This window comes from Carcharhinus amblyrhynchos, chromosome 5 (assembly GCF_965287045.1).
Source record: "Carcharhinus amblyrhynchos chromosome 5, sCarAmb.v2.hapA, whole genome shotgun sequence".
NCBI lineage: Eukaryota > Metazoa > Chordata > Chondrichthyes > Carcharhiniformes > Carcharhinidae > Carcharhinus > Carcharhinus amblyrhynchos.
The window spans coordinates 73,016,901-73,036,371 of record NC_137328.1 but is presented as its reverse complement, the minus strand read 5'-3'; the positions used below and the strand labels follow the sequence as shown (position 1 = coordinate 73,036,371).

The 19,471-nt window shown below is 42.4% G+C and overlaps 1 protein-coding gene across 4 annotated transcripts in view; it reads right to left on the bottom strand.

Moving 5' to 3' along the window:
* Positions 1-19,471, bottom strand: part of trim36 (tripartite motif containing 36) — a 112,587-nt gene that overhangs the window by 34,715 nt on the left and 58,401 nt on the right. For all 4 annotated transcript variants that reach the window (XM_080188991.1, XM_080188992.1, XM_080188993.1 and 1 more), the window contains 2 exons: positions 12,331-12,584; positions 7,788-7,909 (listed from right to left, as the gene is read on the bottom strand). In XM_080188991.1, the coding sequence (XP_080045117.1) occupies positions 7,788-7,909; positions 12,331-12,584 (376 nt within the window). The remainder of the gene's footprint in view (positions 1-7,787; positions 7,910-12,330; positions 12,585-19,471) is intronic.

Here is a 19,471-nt window from a genome sequence, read left to right as displayed (position 1 = left end):
CATCCAGTACTGGATAAATAGAAATTTTCTCCCATTAAATACTGGAAAGAATGAAACCATTGTTTTCAATCACTGCTGCACTCTCTCTCTAGCAGCAGTCTGAGTTTCAATCACCCTGCTTGTAAAATTGATGTCATGTTTGACCTGAGAGGAGTCTCTGACACCATATTTCCACCATCATTAGGATCACCTATTTCCACCAGTTCAATATTACCCCATCTTTCCCTGCCTCAGTTAATCTGCTGCCGGAAATCTCACCATGTCTTTGTTACTTTTCGATTTGGCTATTCCAACACACTCTTGGGCTGGTTTCCCACATTTTACCCTTGGTATCTTGAAGTTATCCAAAACTCTGTTGCCTATGTCATAGCTCTGCAATTATCATCCTGCTCCTTGCTGACCTACAAAGGATCCCAGTTAACCAATGTCTCGATTTTAAAATTCTCATTCTTGATTTTAAATTCCTCCATAGTTTCCCTCCTCCCCAACTCTGTAATCTCCTCCAGACCCACTACACTCTGAGGTACCTGTCCATCTCTAATTCCGACCCCTTGAATATTCCCGAATTTAATCCTTGGCTGTGCTTTCCGTTGCCTGGGCCCTGGAATTCCCTCCCTACACCTCTCCATTTCTCTACCAGACTCTCCTTCTTTAAGACACTCCTTAAAACCTATCCCTTTGACCAAACATTTGATCAGATGAGCTATTTCTTCTTTATGCAACTTAGCATTATATTTTGTTTTATATTACTCCTGTGAAGCATCTTAGAACATTTTATTATTTTAAAGGTGTTGCATAAATATAAGTTGTTATTCTTACCGAACTCACATCAATCAAGTCTTCTACTCAAAGTGAATACATTTAGCTTCATTAATTAACTAAAAAGTCTTTTTATGTATGTTTGCATTCATCAATGTGAGGTGTATTAATGCTGGGGAATTGCCAACCAAGCATCTACCATTGATGTCAAGTATTCCCAATTCAGTTACAGTATAGTTGAACACAGAGCAAAATTCCCACTGATCCGTATCTACAGCGTGCCTCACCCACACTGGACTAGTTTAATATTTTCTGTTTCGCATCTGTTTCCAACAGTAGTTAAAAGAGCAGTTTCACTGCCCTCTGAGTTAGACTGCCAATTTAGTGCCAGATCAGGTCATAGAAACCCTGCAGCACAAAAGGAGGCCACTTGACCCATCAAATCTGCACTGTACTGTAAATTGGGGCAGTTTTGTACTGTTGGTCCATGGTTTGTAAAAAGTGGACTGAAACTGACAAATTCAATTCATGTGGAACCAATATAGTGAGCACAGATATTCATCCGATTAGTCTGAGGCAGGTTCAAACTGAGGTGGTGAAAAACAAGTGTCTACCTCACTGTTCTGGCCAGCTTCTTAAGCATCTTTCTGGTAAGCTGCTTCTGACTTGGTAAAGCAAGCTTAAAGGAAGGGATCTATTAGTAGAAGCAATGGAGAAATCTCATTCTGTACAGAAGGGCAAAGGCCCCAGAAAGGTCCTCTGAGGAACAATGCATTCTGAACAGTCCTCGCAATGATGATTTTACTGGTCTATATGTCTTCACAAAATAATTGCTAGTTCCAGAATGGAAGGGGTGTTACTTTTCTCTCTCTATAATTGTTGTCCTATAATCAGAGTTGAATCAAGAATAGTCCCAAATTTGAATGCACTGATGAAAGGCTCTATATTTACATCACCATTTCAAGGCAGTAAAAGCACACACTTGCTTGCAGTTATGTAGCAACTGGGAATCTAAAAAAGTTGCAGTGAGAACAGCAGCAATAATTTGATTTCTATCCCCTACCAACTTTCACTCTTTTTGAGTGAAGCATTTTTGTGGGTCAGATCACTAATTTGGACTGGGAACAAGCTGGTCCACCACCATTCAATAAGATCAAATTCAGTTTGAATCAATGGATCAGAGCTGAATCTAATCTCCTGTGTAATGATGATATGTGCCAGTAATAAATGATTCAGTGCCATGGTCTCCCACAGGACTAAACTCCAGATTAAAGCACAAAGCTGAACATAATCTAAGCACTGTTCCAAAAATCTCTGTTCAAAACATTTAAGCCCAGAATTTCCTGTCAAAATAAGGATGAAGCTAATGGCTCTTATCATTATTCATGCCCAAATCGCACAGCAATATCAGGCGTGGGTAGATGCAAGGTTGAATTTGAAAACCCAGATGATGCAGTCAGAAACATCAGCTAGCTTCACAATAATACATCTGTCTCTTTGAATCGCCATTCAAATGCATTAAACAGCAGGTAGTTTCTGTTTCATGGGGCATATGAAATAAATTTGCCAAAAGAAAATTCAGTTCAGCCTAAACATAATATTAATAATTTTGCGCTAACTGTTAATCACTGAGAAACAGTCTCTCTGGAAAGAACATTAGCTTCTACAGCGTGGAATCTCATTCTTTTTAGTTTTTATTAATTTCTTTTAGAAAATGACAAGCTAATTCTTTATTGCTTCCTGCCTCTGTTTTCACTTTTTCTTTTGATTTGATTTACTATTGTCACATGTATTAGGTTCACCTAGATATGAAAAGTATTGTTTCTTGTGCGCTATACAGGCAAAGCATACTGTTCATAGAGAAGAAAAGGAGAGATTGTAGAATGTAGTGTTACAGTCATAGCCAGGACATAGAGAAAGATCAACTTAACGTGAGTTAGGTCCATTCAAAAGTCTGGCAGAAACAGGAAGAAGCTGTTCTTGATTCAAGTTGATATGTGTCCTCAGACTATTGTTATCTTTTTCCCGATGGAAGGATGTGGGAAAGAGAATGTGCAGGATGCATAGGATCCTTGATTTGCTGGTTGCTTTTCCGAGTCAGTGGGAAGTGTAGACAGTGTCAATGGGTGGGAGGCTGGTTTGTGTGATGGATGAGGCTTCATTCACGACCCTTTGTAGTTTCCTGGACAGAGCAGGAGCCATATCAAGTTGTGATACAACTAGAAAGAATGTTCTTTATGGTGTATCAGTAAACATTGGGGAGAGTCACAGCTGACATGCCAAATTTAACTTACTCTCCTGAGAAAGTAGAAGCATTGGTGGACTTTTTTTACCTGCAGCATCGGCATGAAAGGACCAGGACAGATTGTTGGTGATCTGGACACCTAAAAACTTGAATCTCGCAACCATTTCTACTTCATTCCCTTTGCTGCAGACAGGGGCATGTTCTCCACTACATGTTCTGAGGTCAATGACTATCTCCATCATTTTGTTGACATTGAGGGCGAGATTATTGTCGTCACGCTAGTTCACCAGAATCTCTATCTCATTCCTATACTCTCCCATATCATTGTTTGAGATCCAACCCACTATAATGGCATCGTCAGCAACTATGAAAATCAAATTAGAGGGGAATTTGGCCACGTGGTCATAGGTGTATAAGTATGGGGCTGAGGACGCTGCCTGGTGGGGCACCGGTGTTGAGAACGATCATGGAGAAGATGTTGCTGCCTGTCCTTACTGATTGTTCTCTGTGGGTTAGGAAGTTCAGGATCCGGTCGCAGGGGGTGGAGCTGAGCCCCAGGCCACAAAGTTTGGAGATGAGTTTCATAGGAATAATGGTGTTGAAGGCTGAGCTGTAGTTGTTAAGTAGGAGTCTGACATAAGTGTGTTTGTTATCCAGGTGTTCCAGGTTGAATGCAGGGCCAGGGAGATGACGTCTGCTGTGGATCTGTTGTGGTGGTAGACGAACTGTAGTGGATCCAGGCAATTGAGAGGCCGGAATTAATTCACGCCGTGACTAATCTTTCGAAGCACTTCATAATGATGGATGTCAGAGCTACCAGTTGACAGTCATTAAGGCAGGTTGCTTGGCTTTTCTTTGGTACTGGGATGATGGTCATCTTCTTAAAGCAGATAGGGACCTCAGATTGTTGTAAGGCAAGGTTGAAGATGTCTGCAAATATCCCCGCCAGCTGGTCTGTGCAGGGTTGGAGTGCTCGTCCAAGTACCCCATCCGGGCCAGTCACTTTCCGGGGGTTGACCTTCTCTTAATCTAATCTTTAATTTCCTCCCATTGTTTTCCTTCCTGCATCTGATTTGGTCACTGAATTCTTGCACATCGGTTGCATATTTCATTTCATAATCCTTCAACTTGACTGGTAAAGGAGACACATCGTTGCTTGTCCTGTCCACTTAGGTCCCAGGTGCCCAATGGAGGGCACTGCACCGGTTCCAGTTCCCACTTCCAATAACTTGCAGCATAAAATATCAGCACCATTAAAAGGCAAAAGCAAGTCCAAATAACAGTGGGAATCATTCATTCACTGGCTGCAGTAAATTCTGCCCCTGTCAGGGCAAAGAACAACCCTAATAACAACAGTAGATTAGGAATTCTCAGAACATGCCACGAACGTGGATTTATAAATGATTCGAGCTCCGGATAAAAATTGACAACAGAAACATGTTCTTTAGGACAGAAAGCAAATGAGCTCAAATTTTAATTATGGAAAGGAGGATAAAATTATTGCCAGACAAAATGCTTCCTTATGGATAGTAATTGAATCTTCCATTTGGATTTTCCAAACCTCAGAATTTAGAGCCCATGATTATAATTTCTAGAATACATGACAAGTAGAAGCATTTTGAGCTGCTGTAACAATGATGTGATATATGTTTGTCTCCTGTCAGTGTCTTCTCAACCCTACCCTGTGGAATGATGAAATGATTCTCATTCCCAGATAGTGTAAAAGGGATTTCTCACCAGAACAGGAATGTCTATCTGCAGGATCGCAAATGTTGGAAACAGGATTCACACAAGCACAGCACTGAGCGAAGTGGGAAGAGAAAAATTGATGGAAATGGAGAAGAAAGGAAAAAGCATTGATGTTAAAGAGGGGAGCGGAAAAGTGAAACAGATGGCAATGAATGAGAGGCTGATGTAGTGGCTAGATGCCAGTGCAGAGGGATGGGAGGATGGATAGCAATGAAAGAGGACAGGAGATAGGATACTAGCTGGGAGTGGTGTTTGAAGGGAGGGAGAAGGGTGGCACAATGGCTAAGAGGAACGTTGGGGTTGGAAACAGCCAGCTGAAATCAGCATGCCAGCCTGAATAGAGGACAAGAAGTGTGCCCATTTCACATGGGTGGATGGTGAGTGCTCAATGTGAAAGAACTTTCTGAGCTTCAACTTTGTTGGAGAGGGGCATCAGCTGGAATAGTGGAGGCTGTAAAGGTGGAAGTTTAAACTGAAGAGAACGTGCGAAGTGTTCGTATATGAACTAGGTGGATTGGAGGAAAAGGGGCTATCACTGTAAATCAATAGAGGCTGGATGAGATGCATTGTCTCTGTGAAATGGGTTTGAAAGGGTAAAATATTTTTGGGAACTGGGTAAGATGTTTGAATGTGGGATAGTATCTGTTGATGTAACCTGTGGAGGGGTGATTGGGTAGTTTATTTTAAAGCCAATGTCACTTTGTTTCTTATTAACATCAAAAATCTATTAATTGTAAATTATAAATGTGCACTCTTTAGAAATTAAAATGGTTAAAATTTACTGTCAAGTAAAGGGGCATATTTTATGTTCCCCACCCCAGCAGGTTGGAAGTGGGTAAGGTATTTAGTTGGATGGGATGGTGGTGGATGGGGACCTTGCTACTTTGGTGTCTCCACTCCAATTAAACCCATGGCAGGAAAGCCCATCATTTAAATTAAAAACGATTTGTCCTCTCCTGTCAAACCCGGGCTTCTCTTGAGGTGAGGTTTTTTTGAGGTTCTTGTCAGTATGTTTGGAGCTGCTCATCAGTTTCTGTTAGTTTTCTCAATGATGTTTATGTAATCAATTATTTGGAAAAATCATACCTTGCCAGGACACATTTTTATCTTCACCAGTAGATTGTAGAACAAATTCAATTTACATTCCATTGCAATAAATGGAATGAATACAACAGGCGGGTGATTCTCACTAGATTACAGCTTAGACAGTGCAGATGAAACTTGCCCCACCTATTCATAGAATCCCTATAGTGCAGAAAGAGGCCATCCAGCCTATCGAGTCTGCACTGACCTCAATCCCACTCAGGCCCTATTTTTGTAACGTTGTTAATCCCCTGACTTTAGGGTCAATTCAGCAAAATAAATCCACCTAACCTGCACATTTTTGGACTGTGGGAGAAAACTGGAGTCCTCAGTCTGAGTAAATTGTAGCAAGTTTACATTCACAGTTCATGTGGCTGCACAAGACTTGCCTATGGGGAACCAGCGCTGATGTGTTTCTTGATGCAACACAATTATCTGTTGGCAGTCCCAGGTAATAATCACAGAATTAGATAGGTTTCCAAAAAACTGATTTGCCATTGCAGTTGGAACCAAAGAGCAAATTATTCATGGAATAATCACAGGGCTTTCCTGATCGGGTATGAGGGGAGCGGGGTGGAGATTTATCTAGACATTCGCTAAACCAACTTTTTTTTCCTTTTCCAGGCTGAGGAGGTATGGGTGTTGGGATGGGAATGGATGGGTGTTGGGATGGGAATGAGTGGGTGCTGGGATGGGAATGGGTGGGTGTTGGGATGGGAATGGATGGGTTTTGGGATGGGAATGAGTGGGTGCTGGGATGGGAATGGGTGGGTGTTGGGATGGGAATGAGTGGGTGCTGGGATGGGAATGGGTGGGTGCTGGGATGGGAATGGATGGGTTTTGGGATGGGAATGAGTGGGTGCTGGGATGGGAATGGGTGGGTGTTGGGATGGGAATGAGTGGGTGCTGGGATGGGAATGGGTGGGTGTTGGGATAGGAATGGGTTGGTGTTGGGATGGGAATGTATGGGTGTTGAAATGGGAATGAGTGGGAGTTGGGATGGGGATGGCTGGGTGTTGGGATGGGAATGGATGAGTGTGGGGATGGGAATGAGTGGAGGTTGGGATATGAATGGGTGGGTGTTGGGACGGGAATGAGTGGATGTTGGGATGGGAAAGGGTGGGTGTTGGGATGGGGATGGATGAGGGGGTCAGAGATGGTGGGTGTGTAGAGTTGTTGGTGCATGGGAATGGAATAAGCCAATTGATCAATGCATCAGTGCAACCACAGTAATCAATCTAGATGTGTAAAATGTGAACATTTTATATAATGTACGGTTCATAAATTACAGTGTGGATCATTTACTTTTCAAAATATTATAAATAAGTCCTTCGGGAGGTTCATGATGAACATCTCGCCAATGTCGTCCATCACTTTGTGCCATGAACTCCTCTCCATAAAAGTGGAGGAATCCTTGGCAGATTTTTGGCAACTGTGCAGACCACAGTCGAGGTTCAGCATGAGAAGGAGAGAGGATAGGAGTGATTTAAAGGGCTCATACAGTAATCTTTACAATCATGGGGTTGTTTTGCTTTCAATTTAAGCTTTGTGAATGGCCAAAGTGTAGAATTTCTGAAGCAAAAGTCTTGAACACTCAGTCCTGTGTAGACTGAAGGAAAAACAGGTTACCTTGCTGTTAGATGCTTTCATATACTCTGTGTAAGTCACAGTCTGTGCTAATATTTTGTTTCCTAGCACCATATGGACTGAAGCGTAAAGTACATGTTTGTGCAATAGTACAAGCTGTGCCATTTTGCAGATATTTATAACTGGATAGCTTTATGGGGAAAGAAAAACAACCTTTCATGAAAGGTAAAACAAAATATTTTTTATATACACTTGTAAAGTGTAAGTGATCTGCAAACCAATAGAATATTATTTTAGACCATGCCACTGTCTTCTTTATGGATGTTAAGCCAAGCAAGAAACAATTTACTTCAAACACACTCACCATTTGTAAATGCCAGATCTTTGAGGAGCTCTTCCTCTCTGGAAACATCCAGAGTAAAATCTGTGAAGTCAGGTTCTGCAGCTGGTTGGAAAGTTTTCAGAGATTCAGTAGCCATTCGGATCCTGAAACACAAATGTTATGCGAATAATCAAGTCTTTTCTTCACTTGGACAAAGGGCGCAAAACAAAACAAATTAAAACTAATACTTCTCAATTCAAAGGTGATTCCAAACAATGCAACAGAGAAACATTATTTTCATTTCAAATGGTGTCCTAGGGATTGGCCAATAGTTTTTGTTTCATTGGAGACAATAGGCCCAGTGTTGTTATATTTACAATGTATGCTTCTTTCATATCACAGACAGTACCTGGGATTCATGTTAGCACCTAACCTAGAAAAACTACATTTTATTTCAAATTTCACCAGTAACAAAGTAACCATGACAGTCCAGCCCTGGGTACTACTGCTACAAGCCATTTCATGAAAAAAATTTTCAAATGTTAACTACACAAAATAATAAATGGCACATTATTTATTTATTTATTTCTGTCATGATGGACCAGCATGCTGCTACTGCAGCTATAGTTACGAAAGGATATGGATGCATTAAAAGGGAATCGAAAAGGTTGTAGATCCAACAGACTTCAGAGAGATGCGGAATCCAGGGATGCAGAATCATAGAATCATAGCAACCCTACAATGCCAAAGGAGGCCACTCAGCCCATCAAATCTGCACCAACAACAATCCCAGCCAGGCCCCATTCCCGTCACCTCACACACTCAACCCACCAATCCCTCTAACCTACACATCTCAGGACGCTAACAGGAAATTTAGCATGGCCAATTAACCCAACCCACACATCTTTGGAGTGTGGGAGGAAATGGGAGCATCCGGAAGAAACCCACACAGACATGGGGAGAATATGCAAACTCCACACAGACGGTGACCCAAGCCAGGAGTTGAACCCTGGTCCCTGGAACTGTGAGGCAGCAGTGCCAACTACTGTGCCACCATGCCGATCTTCTCCTGATATTCTTCCCTTCTGGTGATATCACTCTCATTATAGCAAGTGATAACGTGAAGGAAACTATTTCTTCAGTGTTATAGAATCATAGAACCCTACAGTGCAGAAAGAGGCCCTTCGGCCCATCGAGTCTGCACTGAACACAATCCCACCCAGGCCCTACCCCCATATCCCTACATATTATACCCACTAATCCCTCTAACCTACGCATCCCTGGACACTAAGGGGCATTTTCTTAGCACGGCCAATCAACCTAACCCACACATCTTCGGACTTTAAAGTTCCAGTGATGCAGAATCATAGAATCATATGTTCAAGTGTTCTGTAAAGTATGGGAATTGAAAAGTGGTGATGATGGAGCATGGAAATCCTGTGGACTCTTACTGTCGTAGGTTTAATAAGTAAAGGGGCCATTCATTTCTCTTGTGAGATTTTCCTATAGTGGCAAAAATAAAGAAGGCAAAAGTTTACTCTCCAGGAGAACAACTGTACTGGCTGAGACAACTGAAAAGAAATAATAGAGTATAAAGAATAAGGAGATGGAGGAGGATTCTCACTATATTTAGTGGGAAAGGCAAGATATTTTTCATTGGTTTGGATGTAAAAATGATGGAGGCCAAAGAGAAGTTGGAGTTTGGCTAGTGGAGAATGGTCCCTGTACTTACTAAGCCCAGACAGCAGTATTTGGTGCCTTGTCCCACAATATGGGTGTTTTCATTGTACGTTTGATGTTTCGGTAGCATTAAAATATCAACCATCACCTAGTGTTGCAAGTTGATGTATTTATTCTTCAACTTTTATAACATACATAGAAGTATATAGAAGTTGAAGCATGGAGACAGGCCATTTGGCCAAGCAGTCTGCGCTTACCTCCATGTGAGCATAACCTTGACATGGGACGTCCTGTAGAAACTCTTGCAAACATGGCCATGCAGAATTATACAAACATGCACCCCATCTACTTTCAAAAGAATCATGACCAACATGACTTCCACCCACTAAAGTGTGATTTTTACATGCTGACTATTAACAGTTCTCTATCCACAATGATACCAATCCACATTCGAGGGTCTGGGATTACAGAAAATAGATAGAAGCAAATTACTGCAGATGCTGGAATCTGAAACCAAAAGAGAAATTGCTGGAAAATCTCAGCAGGTCTGGCAACATCTGTGAGGGAAGAGAAGAGCAGACGTTTCAAGTCCAGATGACCCTTTGTCAAAGCTCTTGGACCTGGGGATGACAAAGGGCCATCTGGACTCCAAACGTCAAGCTCTTTCCTCTTCTTACAGATGCTGTCAGACTTGCTGAGATTTTCCAGCATTTTCTCCCTGATTGTAAAGCTGTGATTAAACTATCAGGAGCTAGTGATGAAGCAGGAAATAGGTTAACATGTGAGAATAGGTAGGGAGGTAAATCAAACAGGATTTTGGGAAAGTTGGAATAGGACATACACATGGCATTAGGTCTACTAATATAAACACAGAAATGGTTGAGTAAAGGAGACTACTATGTGTTTTGTTGTTTATATGTAATTTTATGAAAGGTGCATGGAATCCTTACATTCATGCATTGACACATGAAGCAGATAGGAAATTAGTTTAATGTCTCATCTAAAGGATTGCACTTCCAACAAGCAGCACTCCTTCAGCACTGTACAAGAGTGTTACCTGATCATTTTAGTGTAACCGTGGGCTTTGTATCTGAGAGCACAAGAATATCGTGGCTCATCAAACAAAAGAACTTGGATTCAGAAATATTCAGATTTAGTGCTGAGTTTTCTGCCACCAACTCATCTGAAATTAGCGAAAAAGCAGCAGTAAAAGGGGATGCAATTGGGCAGTGTCAACAACTTAACCTCAAATTCCCTCCCTTCGTTAGCCACTTTTCATCACCCATTGAAGTAAATGGCAGTTGAGGAGCACAGCCTTGTTTCCAGGCCCATTTTCCTTCCATCTTTCTTTGCCCCTGTCACTCGTCAAGTTCAGTGGGCCTATCATGGCGCTCGGTTTAGAATGACAGTGGGAACTATGGCTTATGTTTCAGATTCTTTTTATTCATTTAAGGGCTATAGGTGTTGCTGGCTAGGCTACCATTTATTGCTCATCCCTAAGTGCTCTTGAGAAGAGATTGAAGAAGAGGGCTTACTGGAGGCATTCTGGTCCCTCCACAGGCTCACCTGGTCTCAGCTGTTTCATTTTTGGGACCACATACCGTCACCAGAATTATCTGTTGAGCCACTGTCTGGTAACTAATGAGATTTTGACTGGGAGCCAATTTGAAATAGCTAATAAATTTAACTCACAAAACAGGAGAAAGGACATGGTAGTGGTGCAACAATGGTTAGCAGCCATTTTCAATCATTCCAAGATAGGGCCAGGAAATATAGCTGTTTAAAAAATGGCATTGTCACTATATTAGGAGTTTCCTGGCAGACTCAATCCCCAGGAAAACGTTTTCCTTCCCTTCTGTTCACTCATCCACATCACTCACCTCCTCAAAACAAATGGAAGTCATTCATAGCGAGGGGGATTGAATATAAAAGTAGGGAGGTCTTGCTGCAACTGTACAGGGCACTGGTGAGGCCACAGCTGGAGTACTGTGTGCAGTTTTGGTCGCCGCACTTATGCAAGGATATTTTGGCCTTGGAAGGAGTGCAGAGGAGGTTTACTAGGTTGATACCGGAGTTGAGGGGGTTGAACTATGAGGAGAGGCTGAATAAACTAGGCTTGTACTCGTAAGAGTTTAGAAGAATGAGGGGAGATCTCATCGAGACATATAAGATGATGAATGGAATGGATAGGACAGAGGTGGAGAGGCTCTTCCCACTCAGAAAGGACAGTAGGGCTAGAGGGCACAGCCTCAAGATAAAGGGGGGGGCGGTTTAGAATGGAGTTGAGGAGGAATTTCTTCACTCAAAGGGTGGTGAATCTCTGGAATTCTCTGCCTGTTGAAATGGTGGAGGCTGCCTCGCTCAATATATTTAAGACACGGTTGATAGGTTTTTGATAGGCAAGGGGATTAAGGGTTATGGGGAGAGAGCGGGAATGTGGAACTGAGCCACGACAGATCAGCCATGATCTTATTGAATGGCGGGGCAGGCTCGAGGGGCTAGATGGCCTACTCCTGCTCCTATTTCTTATGTTTCTTATGTAAGTCTTGATATGCAGATGAAGATGTTAAACTTATTGCAGGAGGTATTTTAAATTGCTTTGTTTCACATGGATTTTTAAAGGAAAATTAGGCAAAAGTTGGTGCAACAGGAACAAGCCATTGGAAATGGGACCAGTCTGACACAGCTCCTCAAAGCACATTCTCCATGTGAGAAAAACATGTTCTGGCTGATGCCAGAGTTATCCTACATGTTCTCAAAATCTGCTATGATCGAATATTGTGACTTCAATCGAATATTGTGACCTTACTAAAATTAAAGTTTAATATGTATTTTATAGAGAATATAAGAGATCCTATCAATGCTATTATATGTACAGCAGGGGTGCAATTTCTTTTGGACCCACCTGGTGTGCAGTTGCTTTGCTGTCTGCACAAAGCAGGATTGGTCTGTTTCCTTCAGTACTTCTTGAGCATATCCAACAAGCCCACTATTTTCCAGCATTCCCTGATATTCATCCATTTGGAATCGCAGTTTCTCCAATCTGGAGGAACAACTGTCCTCAATTGACTTGATGAGTTTCATTTTGCGCTCTTCCAGGATGCCACACAGCCTTTCAATCGAATCAGCTGCCTCTCTTTTTGCCCTTTCTCCATTACTCTGCAAGAAAATAACAAAGTAAAAGGATTGTGTTTAATCCAATATTTCACTCAATACATCCCACTTATACATCGGCATATCAATTGTCGTATATTTTAACTGTGTTTATCAGGGAATCATAGTGACAAGAACCAGGGCAGAGAATGAAACTTCACTACATCGGAATTTAGGCTTAAGAATACATATGTTCCCATGATTTGTGCCCGGAGTGTCGTGCCTTTAGGCTTGCACATGTTCCAAAGTTAGCCTTTTGTTCACCGGCAGTCATTGACTTCATTGCGTTTGAGTTATGGAGAACAGCACTTATCACATTTAGAAATTGATGTCCCATTTCGATTTTACAAAGTCAGTTTCAAGTTTCTGACACTGTGCCATCACATTTGTACCTGCACATTGATGCTCCGCACCACCCAGCTCTACAACTGGACAAGTTGAACTGTCTTTATTAGGTTGGAAACTAATGTTTTATTCTGTTATGTACTTTTGGCAGAACCATTGCAATTTTAATGTATTTATACGCTTATGTATTTAGTATGTGTTCATACTTGTAAACGTTCAAGATTAAACAGGCAACTGACAGTGATTGATGACTTCATTATATCCCTTACATTAACTCAGGAACTTCTGCTAAGGCATGCAGATATCAACAGTTGTCTCAGCAACTTGACAAGGCAAGAGTTGAGAGCATTTAACACCACTGGGTGACTCATGAGTGATTTCCGTACTTGGTTCATGAACCAATCCCCCATTGTTCCTATGGGAAAATTGGTTCTGACTTATTACTTTTTGGTATGTGGGCTGCACGGTGGCACAGTGGTTAGCAATGCTGCCTCACAGCGCCAGGGTCCTGGGTTCAATTCCGGCCCGGGTCACTGTCTGTGTACAGTTTGCACTTTTTCTCCATGTCTATGTGGGTTTCCTCTGGGTGTTCCAGTTTCCTCCCACAGGCCAAAGATGTGTGGGTTAGGTTGATTGACCATGCTAAATTGACCCTAATGTCAGGGGTATTTGCTTGGTCAAATGTGTGGAATTACAGGAATAGGGATTGTGGCTGGTATGGACTCAATAAGCTGAATGGCTTCCTTCCGTATTGTAGGGATTCTATGACTTACAACAAGGAGTGGGATTATCTGGCCATTCCCAGTCCCACTGATGGTGGACCCCTACCGTGGGTGCAAACAATGGAAAACCCTGTTGGCAGCGAAGGGACTGGAAGATCTCACCATAGACCAATGGTGGGCTGCCTCTACCACCGCAAAACATGCTGTGTCGGGGAAGAGAGAGCAGAAAATCCCATCCATGGGTTTCAGAGACTAATTGTGTCATAACTCCAAGGACTGCCTGTATTTCAAAAGCCTTCAGTGTAAGCTCTTGCCAGGGCTGAACCGGCTCAGTGCATATTTTCCTGATAAATTAACTGAATCATTCAGGGGTTTGTGTTAATGAGGAATTTGCTATTACCTCCACCCTTGTTAAGCTATTTCAAAAGCGCATTCCGGCTGTACAACTCACTTAAGAAACAACTAGAGTAGGTTCCTTCATGCTATAGCAGCTTATTAACCTGGTTTTCCTAAATCTTTTTTGACATATTTCTTTACTGGAGGGAGAGCTGTGTGCTCATGCACAAGCAGCATGTTAATGCTGGGTGGGTAATTTTAACTATTGGCAATGATGTGAAACAGGTTATGTTTGATCAGCCACCTATTATATCACTCCACTTCATTTTCCTTCGCATTACCTTCACATGTTTTCTCAACCACATTTTCATCAGGATTGCTGTTTGGGCCATTGAGTGCCAAATGCAAACATGCAGACACAATGCCCAATTATGCCTGCAAATTGCAATTAGAGAACTAAAGTGATGCAACTGACAACTGGACCAGCTGGACCTTGGGTGACAATAAAATGGCTGAGGTGTCCCTCTCGGTATTCAGTTATTGACCTCTGGTTATTCAGGTTAGAAATAGATAGCATTTAAAAATCCTTCATGTTATTTTTATTTTCTTGAAAAGTTTATATGATCATTAAAAACTGACAGATACAGCATGTTGTCCATCAAGAGAGTTGAAGATAAAGGGTGTTCACTTTTACCTGAGTCAGGGTGGGGGTAAAAGACAATATGGCTTATGATGCTGATTGCTTTACCCATAATGTGCAGCAGAATAATAAACACTTGTCTGTCTTTAGAGCTTATTGATTGATTTATTTAAGAATTTGAGTAAGGCTGAAAAAAACATGCTGTTGGAGCTTTTCACCTTGCACTCATCAGAACAGACACAAGAATATCAATTTTCAAAGGGAACAATAATTTATACTGCATAAGAAAAGGGTGCCAGACATGTAGGCTGCATGTCCCAAAGACTGTTTGATTGTTTCAAACAGCATGCCCCTCCATCTGTTTGCAACAGACAGAGTACTACCCATACACAATCAACCCAAACCTGCAAAGCTCAGCACATAATGTCCAATGTTAGATGTGATTCTGCACTTGGACAACACTTACTGGACAATCCCAAATGTGCTATGAAATACATTAACAACAAATTTAAGACTTACCCCTCACAAAACCGTGCTGTCTATCCTGGATTAAGCTACATCTTTCCAAATGGTCATAAATCCTATCCCTCAGCATCCTTTCCATTAACTTACCGACCACCAAAGTAAGACTAACTGGCCTATAATGACCAGGGTTATTTCTATTTCCTTTCTTGAAGAGAGGAACACATTCACCCCTCTCCAGTCCTCTGGCACAATCTCCATGAACAGTGAGGACCCAAAGATCAAAGCTAAAGGCTCCGCAAATCTCATCCCTTGCCGCCTAAAGTATCCTAGGATGTATCCCATCTGGCCCAGGCAACTTATCGATCCTCAGGTTTTTCAAAATTGCTAATACATCTTCCTTCAGAACATCTATCTCCTCCATCCTATCAGCTTGTATCATGCACTTATCCTCAAAAACATGGCCCCTCTCCTTAGTAAGCACAGAAGAAAAGTATTCATTCAACACCTCACCTATCTCTTCTGACTCCATGCACAAGTTCCCATTACTATCCTTGACTGGCCCTAACCCCACCCTGGCCATTCTTTTATTTCTCACATAACCTTGGGGTTTTCTTTTATCCGACCCACCAAGGACTTCTCATGCCCCCTCCTAGCTCTCCTAAGCCCTTCCTTTAACTCATTCCTAGCTACCTTGTAACCTTCAAGCGACCTAACTAAATCTTGTTTTTGCATCCTTACATACGCTTCCTTTTTCCTCTTAATAAGACATTCAACCTCCATGTGAGCCATGGTTCCCTCACTCAGCCATTTTCTCCCTGCTTGGCGGGGACATACTTATCAAAGACACTCAGTTTTTGTTCCTTGAAAAAGCTCCACTTTTTGTTTGTGCCCATACCTGACAGTTTCCGTTCCCATCCCTAATTCTTGCCTAATCGCATCATAATTACTCCTGCCCCAATTATAAACCTTGCCCTACCGTGTGACCCTATCCCTCTCTATTTCAATAATGAAGGACACCGAATTGTGGTCACTATCTCTAAAGTGCTCTCCCATAAACAAATCTAACATTTGGCCTGGTTCATTACCCAGTATCAAGTCCAATGTAGCTCCACCTCTTGTCGGCTTATCCACATATTGTGTCAGGAAACTCTCCTGCACACACTGTACAAAAAGTGTCCCATCCAAACTATTCTACCTATTAAGGTTCCAATCAATATTTGGAAAGTTAAAGTCACCCATGATAACTACCCTGTGATGTCCACACCTATCCATAATCTGCTTTGCCATTTTCCCCTCCACATCTCTATTACTATGTGGGGGCCTATAGAAAACGCCTAACAATGTGACCGATCCTTTCCTATTTCTAACTATTACCTCATTTCGCCCTCGAAATGCCTTTCAGCAGCCGTTAAACTATCCTTGATTAACAATGCTACTCCTCCACCTGTTTTAGCACCTTCCCTACTCTTACTGAAACATCTATACCCTGGAACTGCCAACAACCATTCCTGTCCCTGTTCTAACCATGTCTCCGTATAGGCCACAACATCATAGTCCCAAGTATCAATCCATGCTCCAAGTTCACCTACCTTATTCCAGATGCTCCTTGCATTGAAGTAGATACACTTCAACCCACTATCCTGTCTGCCTGTACACTCCTGCGACCTTGATACCTTCCTCAGTACCTTAAATACCTTCCTCAGTACCTCTAGCTAGGCTGACACTTTTGAATGAGGCATAAAACACTCTCAAGAGGATATAAAAGATCCTGTGTCACTTGTCAAAGAGCACAAAATTCTCCTCATGTCCTAGCCAAGATTTATTCCATTATCAACACCACTAAAACAGATTCTCTGATCATTTATTTCCCTGCTATTTCTGCAACTATAATATGTGTAAATGGATTATCCATTACACCACTGTCTTCACTTCAAAAGCTGTTAATTATCTGTGAAGCACTATAGAATGTCTTGAGGATGTTAAAGACAGCTTCTTAATTCTGTTTTTAATGTGAAAATATTCATTCATTTTCCATCTATGTGGAGTAACTGGAGTTAATACAAACCAAGTCAAATGCATCCAGGTAATTGTTCTGGACACTCATTAGTGGACACAAAATTTGAATACATAGTTCTCACTATTTAGGGTACTGAGCAGTGTTAGAAGTCCAACCGTATCATGAGTGCACACTTTTATTCCACCAAATTGCAAATTGGTGTAATGCTGATTTGACCAGAACTAGAGGGCACAGCCTCAAAATAGGGAGCGGGGGGGTGGGGAGCAGTTTAGAACAGAGTTGAGGAGGAACTTCTTCACTCAAAGGGTGGTGAATCTCTGGAATTCTCTGCCCATTGAAGTGGTGGAGGCTGCCTCGTTGAATATGTTTAAGTCACGAGTAGATAGATTTCTGATCGATAAGGGGATTGAGGGTTATGGGGAGCAGGCGGGTAAATGGAACTGATCCACTTCAGATCAGCCATGATCTTATTGAATGGCGGGGCAGGCTCGAAGGGCTAGATGGCCTACTCCTGCTCCTATTTCTTATGTTCTTACTTTCTTATGATTTGACACATGTGCTGCTAATGCTGTCCCATAATCATGCAAGCAGAAAAGACCCTCCCCCCTCCCATCTCCCACCAATGCTATTTAAAGAGATCATCAACTACTTACAGATTAGTCTCTGGTTGATTCCTACTGACTGCTGCTATAATAATCCAAGTGTATAGCGCTGTCAAGAGTTCTTTAACATGTCTTATATCAATGAGGTGATATGTGTTGAAGGATTTTGTCCTGACTTCAAGGCTTTTGTACCAGCCAGTTTCGTCCAGATACAAATGCATTAGTTCCCATAGTTGTCAACACCACACTTCCGTACCAGTATGTGTACCAGTGACATATAAGAGCGTGAGAGAAATATCTGCAGTGTTTCTGAAACAACTTTCAATTCCATGGCCCAAACTGCCTCCTTTTCACCATGGATGTCCAATCCCTCTGCATGGAATAGACTGCCTGCTGGGATAGTGGAGTCGGACACTTTAGGGACTTCCAAGCAGTTACTGGATAGGCACATGGAGCACACCAGAATTATAGGGAATGGGATAGCTTGATCCTGGGATTGGACATAGCTCAGCACAACATTGAGGGCGAAGGGCCTGTACTGAGCTATAACGTTCTATGTTCTATTTTCCAACTCCAATCCTGCATGGGTCCCAGTTGTGCCCGCCTCTTTATGGGTCATGTGGAGCATTCCTTCTTCCAGTCCTACTGTGCCCCCTCCCTTAACTCCATTATCAATATATCGACGACTGTTTTGATGCCACTTCATGCTCTCATCTGGACCTGGAAAAATTTTCCAATTTTGTTTCCAATTTCCACCCCTAATCAGCTTCACATGGCCCATCTCTGATACTTCCCTTCCTTGACCTCTCTGTCTCCACTTCTAGTGATAAACTTTCCACCAATCTCCATTACAAGCCCACTGACTCTGACAACTACTTTGACTACAGCTCATCCTATAAGGATTCCATCCCATTCTCTCAGTCTCTTCGCCTCTACTGCATCTATTCTGATGGTGCCACTTCCTTCTTCCTCAATCGTGGTTTTTCACCCACTGTGGTTGGCAGGGCTCTGAACCGCGTCCAACCCATCCCCCAGACCACTGCTCTCATTGTCTCTCCTCCCTCCCTCAACCAAGATAGGATCCTTCTTGTGCTCATTTTTCACACAATCAGTCCTCACATTCAAAGGACTATCCTCCGCCATTTCCACCAACGTCAGCATGATGGCACCACTCAACACATCTCCCACCAGCACCCCCTCCCCCTGCTTGGCAGCCTTCCGCGGGGACTGTTCTCTCTGGGGCACCCTGGTCCACTCCACCATCACACCTAACACCTCACCCCTTATCCATGCAATTGTAGAAGGTACAACACCTGCTCTTTTACCTGCTCACCGTCCCAGGTCCTAAACACCTCTTTCAGTTGAAGCAGCGCTTCACATGCACGTCCTTCAATCTGGTCTATTGCATTCGCTGCCCCCCAATGCCGACTACTCTACATCAGAGAGACCAAACACAGACTGGATGATTGCTTTGCTGAATACTTTCAGTCCATCCACAAGCAGGACCCCGGCCTTCGTATCATTTGCACTTCAACACACCACCCAGCTCTCTTGTTCACATGTCCGTCCTTGGCCTTTTGCAATGTTCTAGAAAACCCCAACAAAAACTGGAGGAACAGCACCTCACCTTCCAGTTGGGCACTTTGTAGCCTTCCGGACTGAACACTGATTTCAACCCTTCAGAGCATGAACTCTCCCATCCACCTTCATCCCATTTCCAATTACTTTATTTCATTCTGTATCTTATTTTCATCTCATTCATTCAT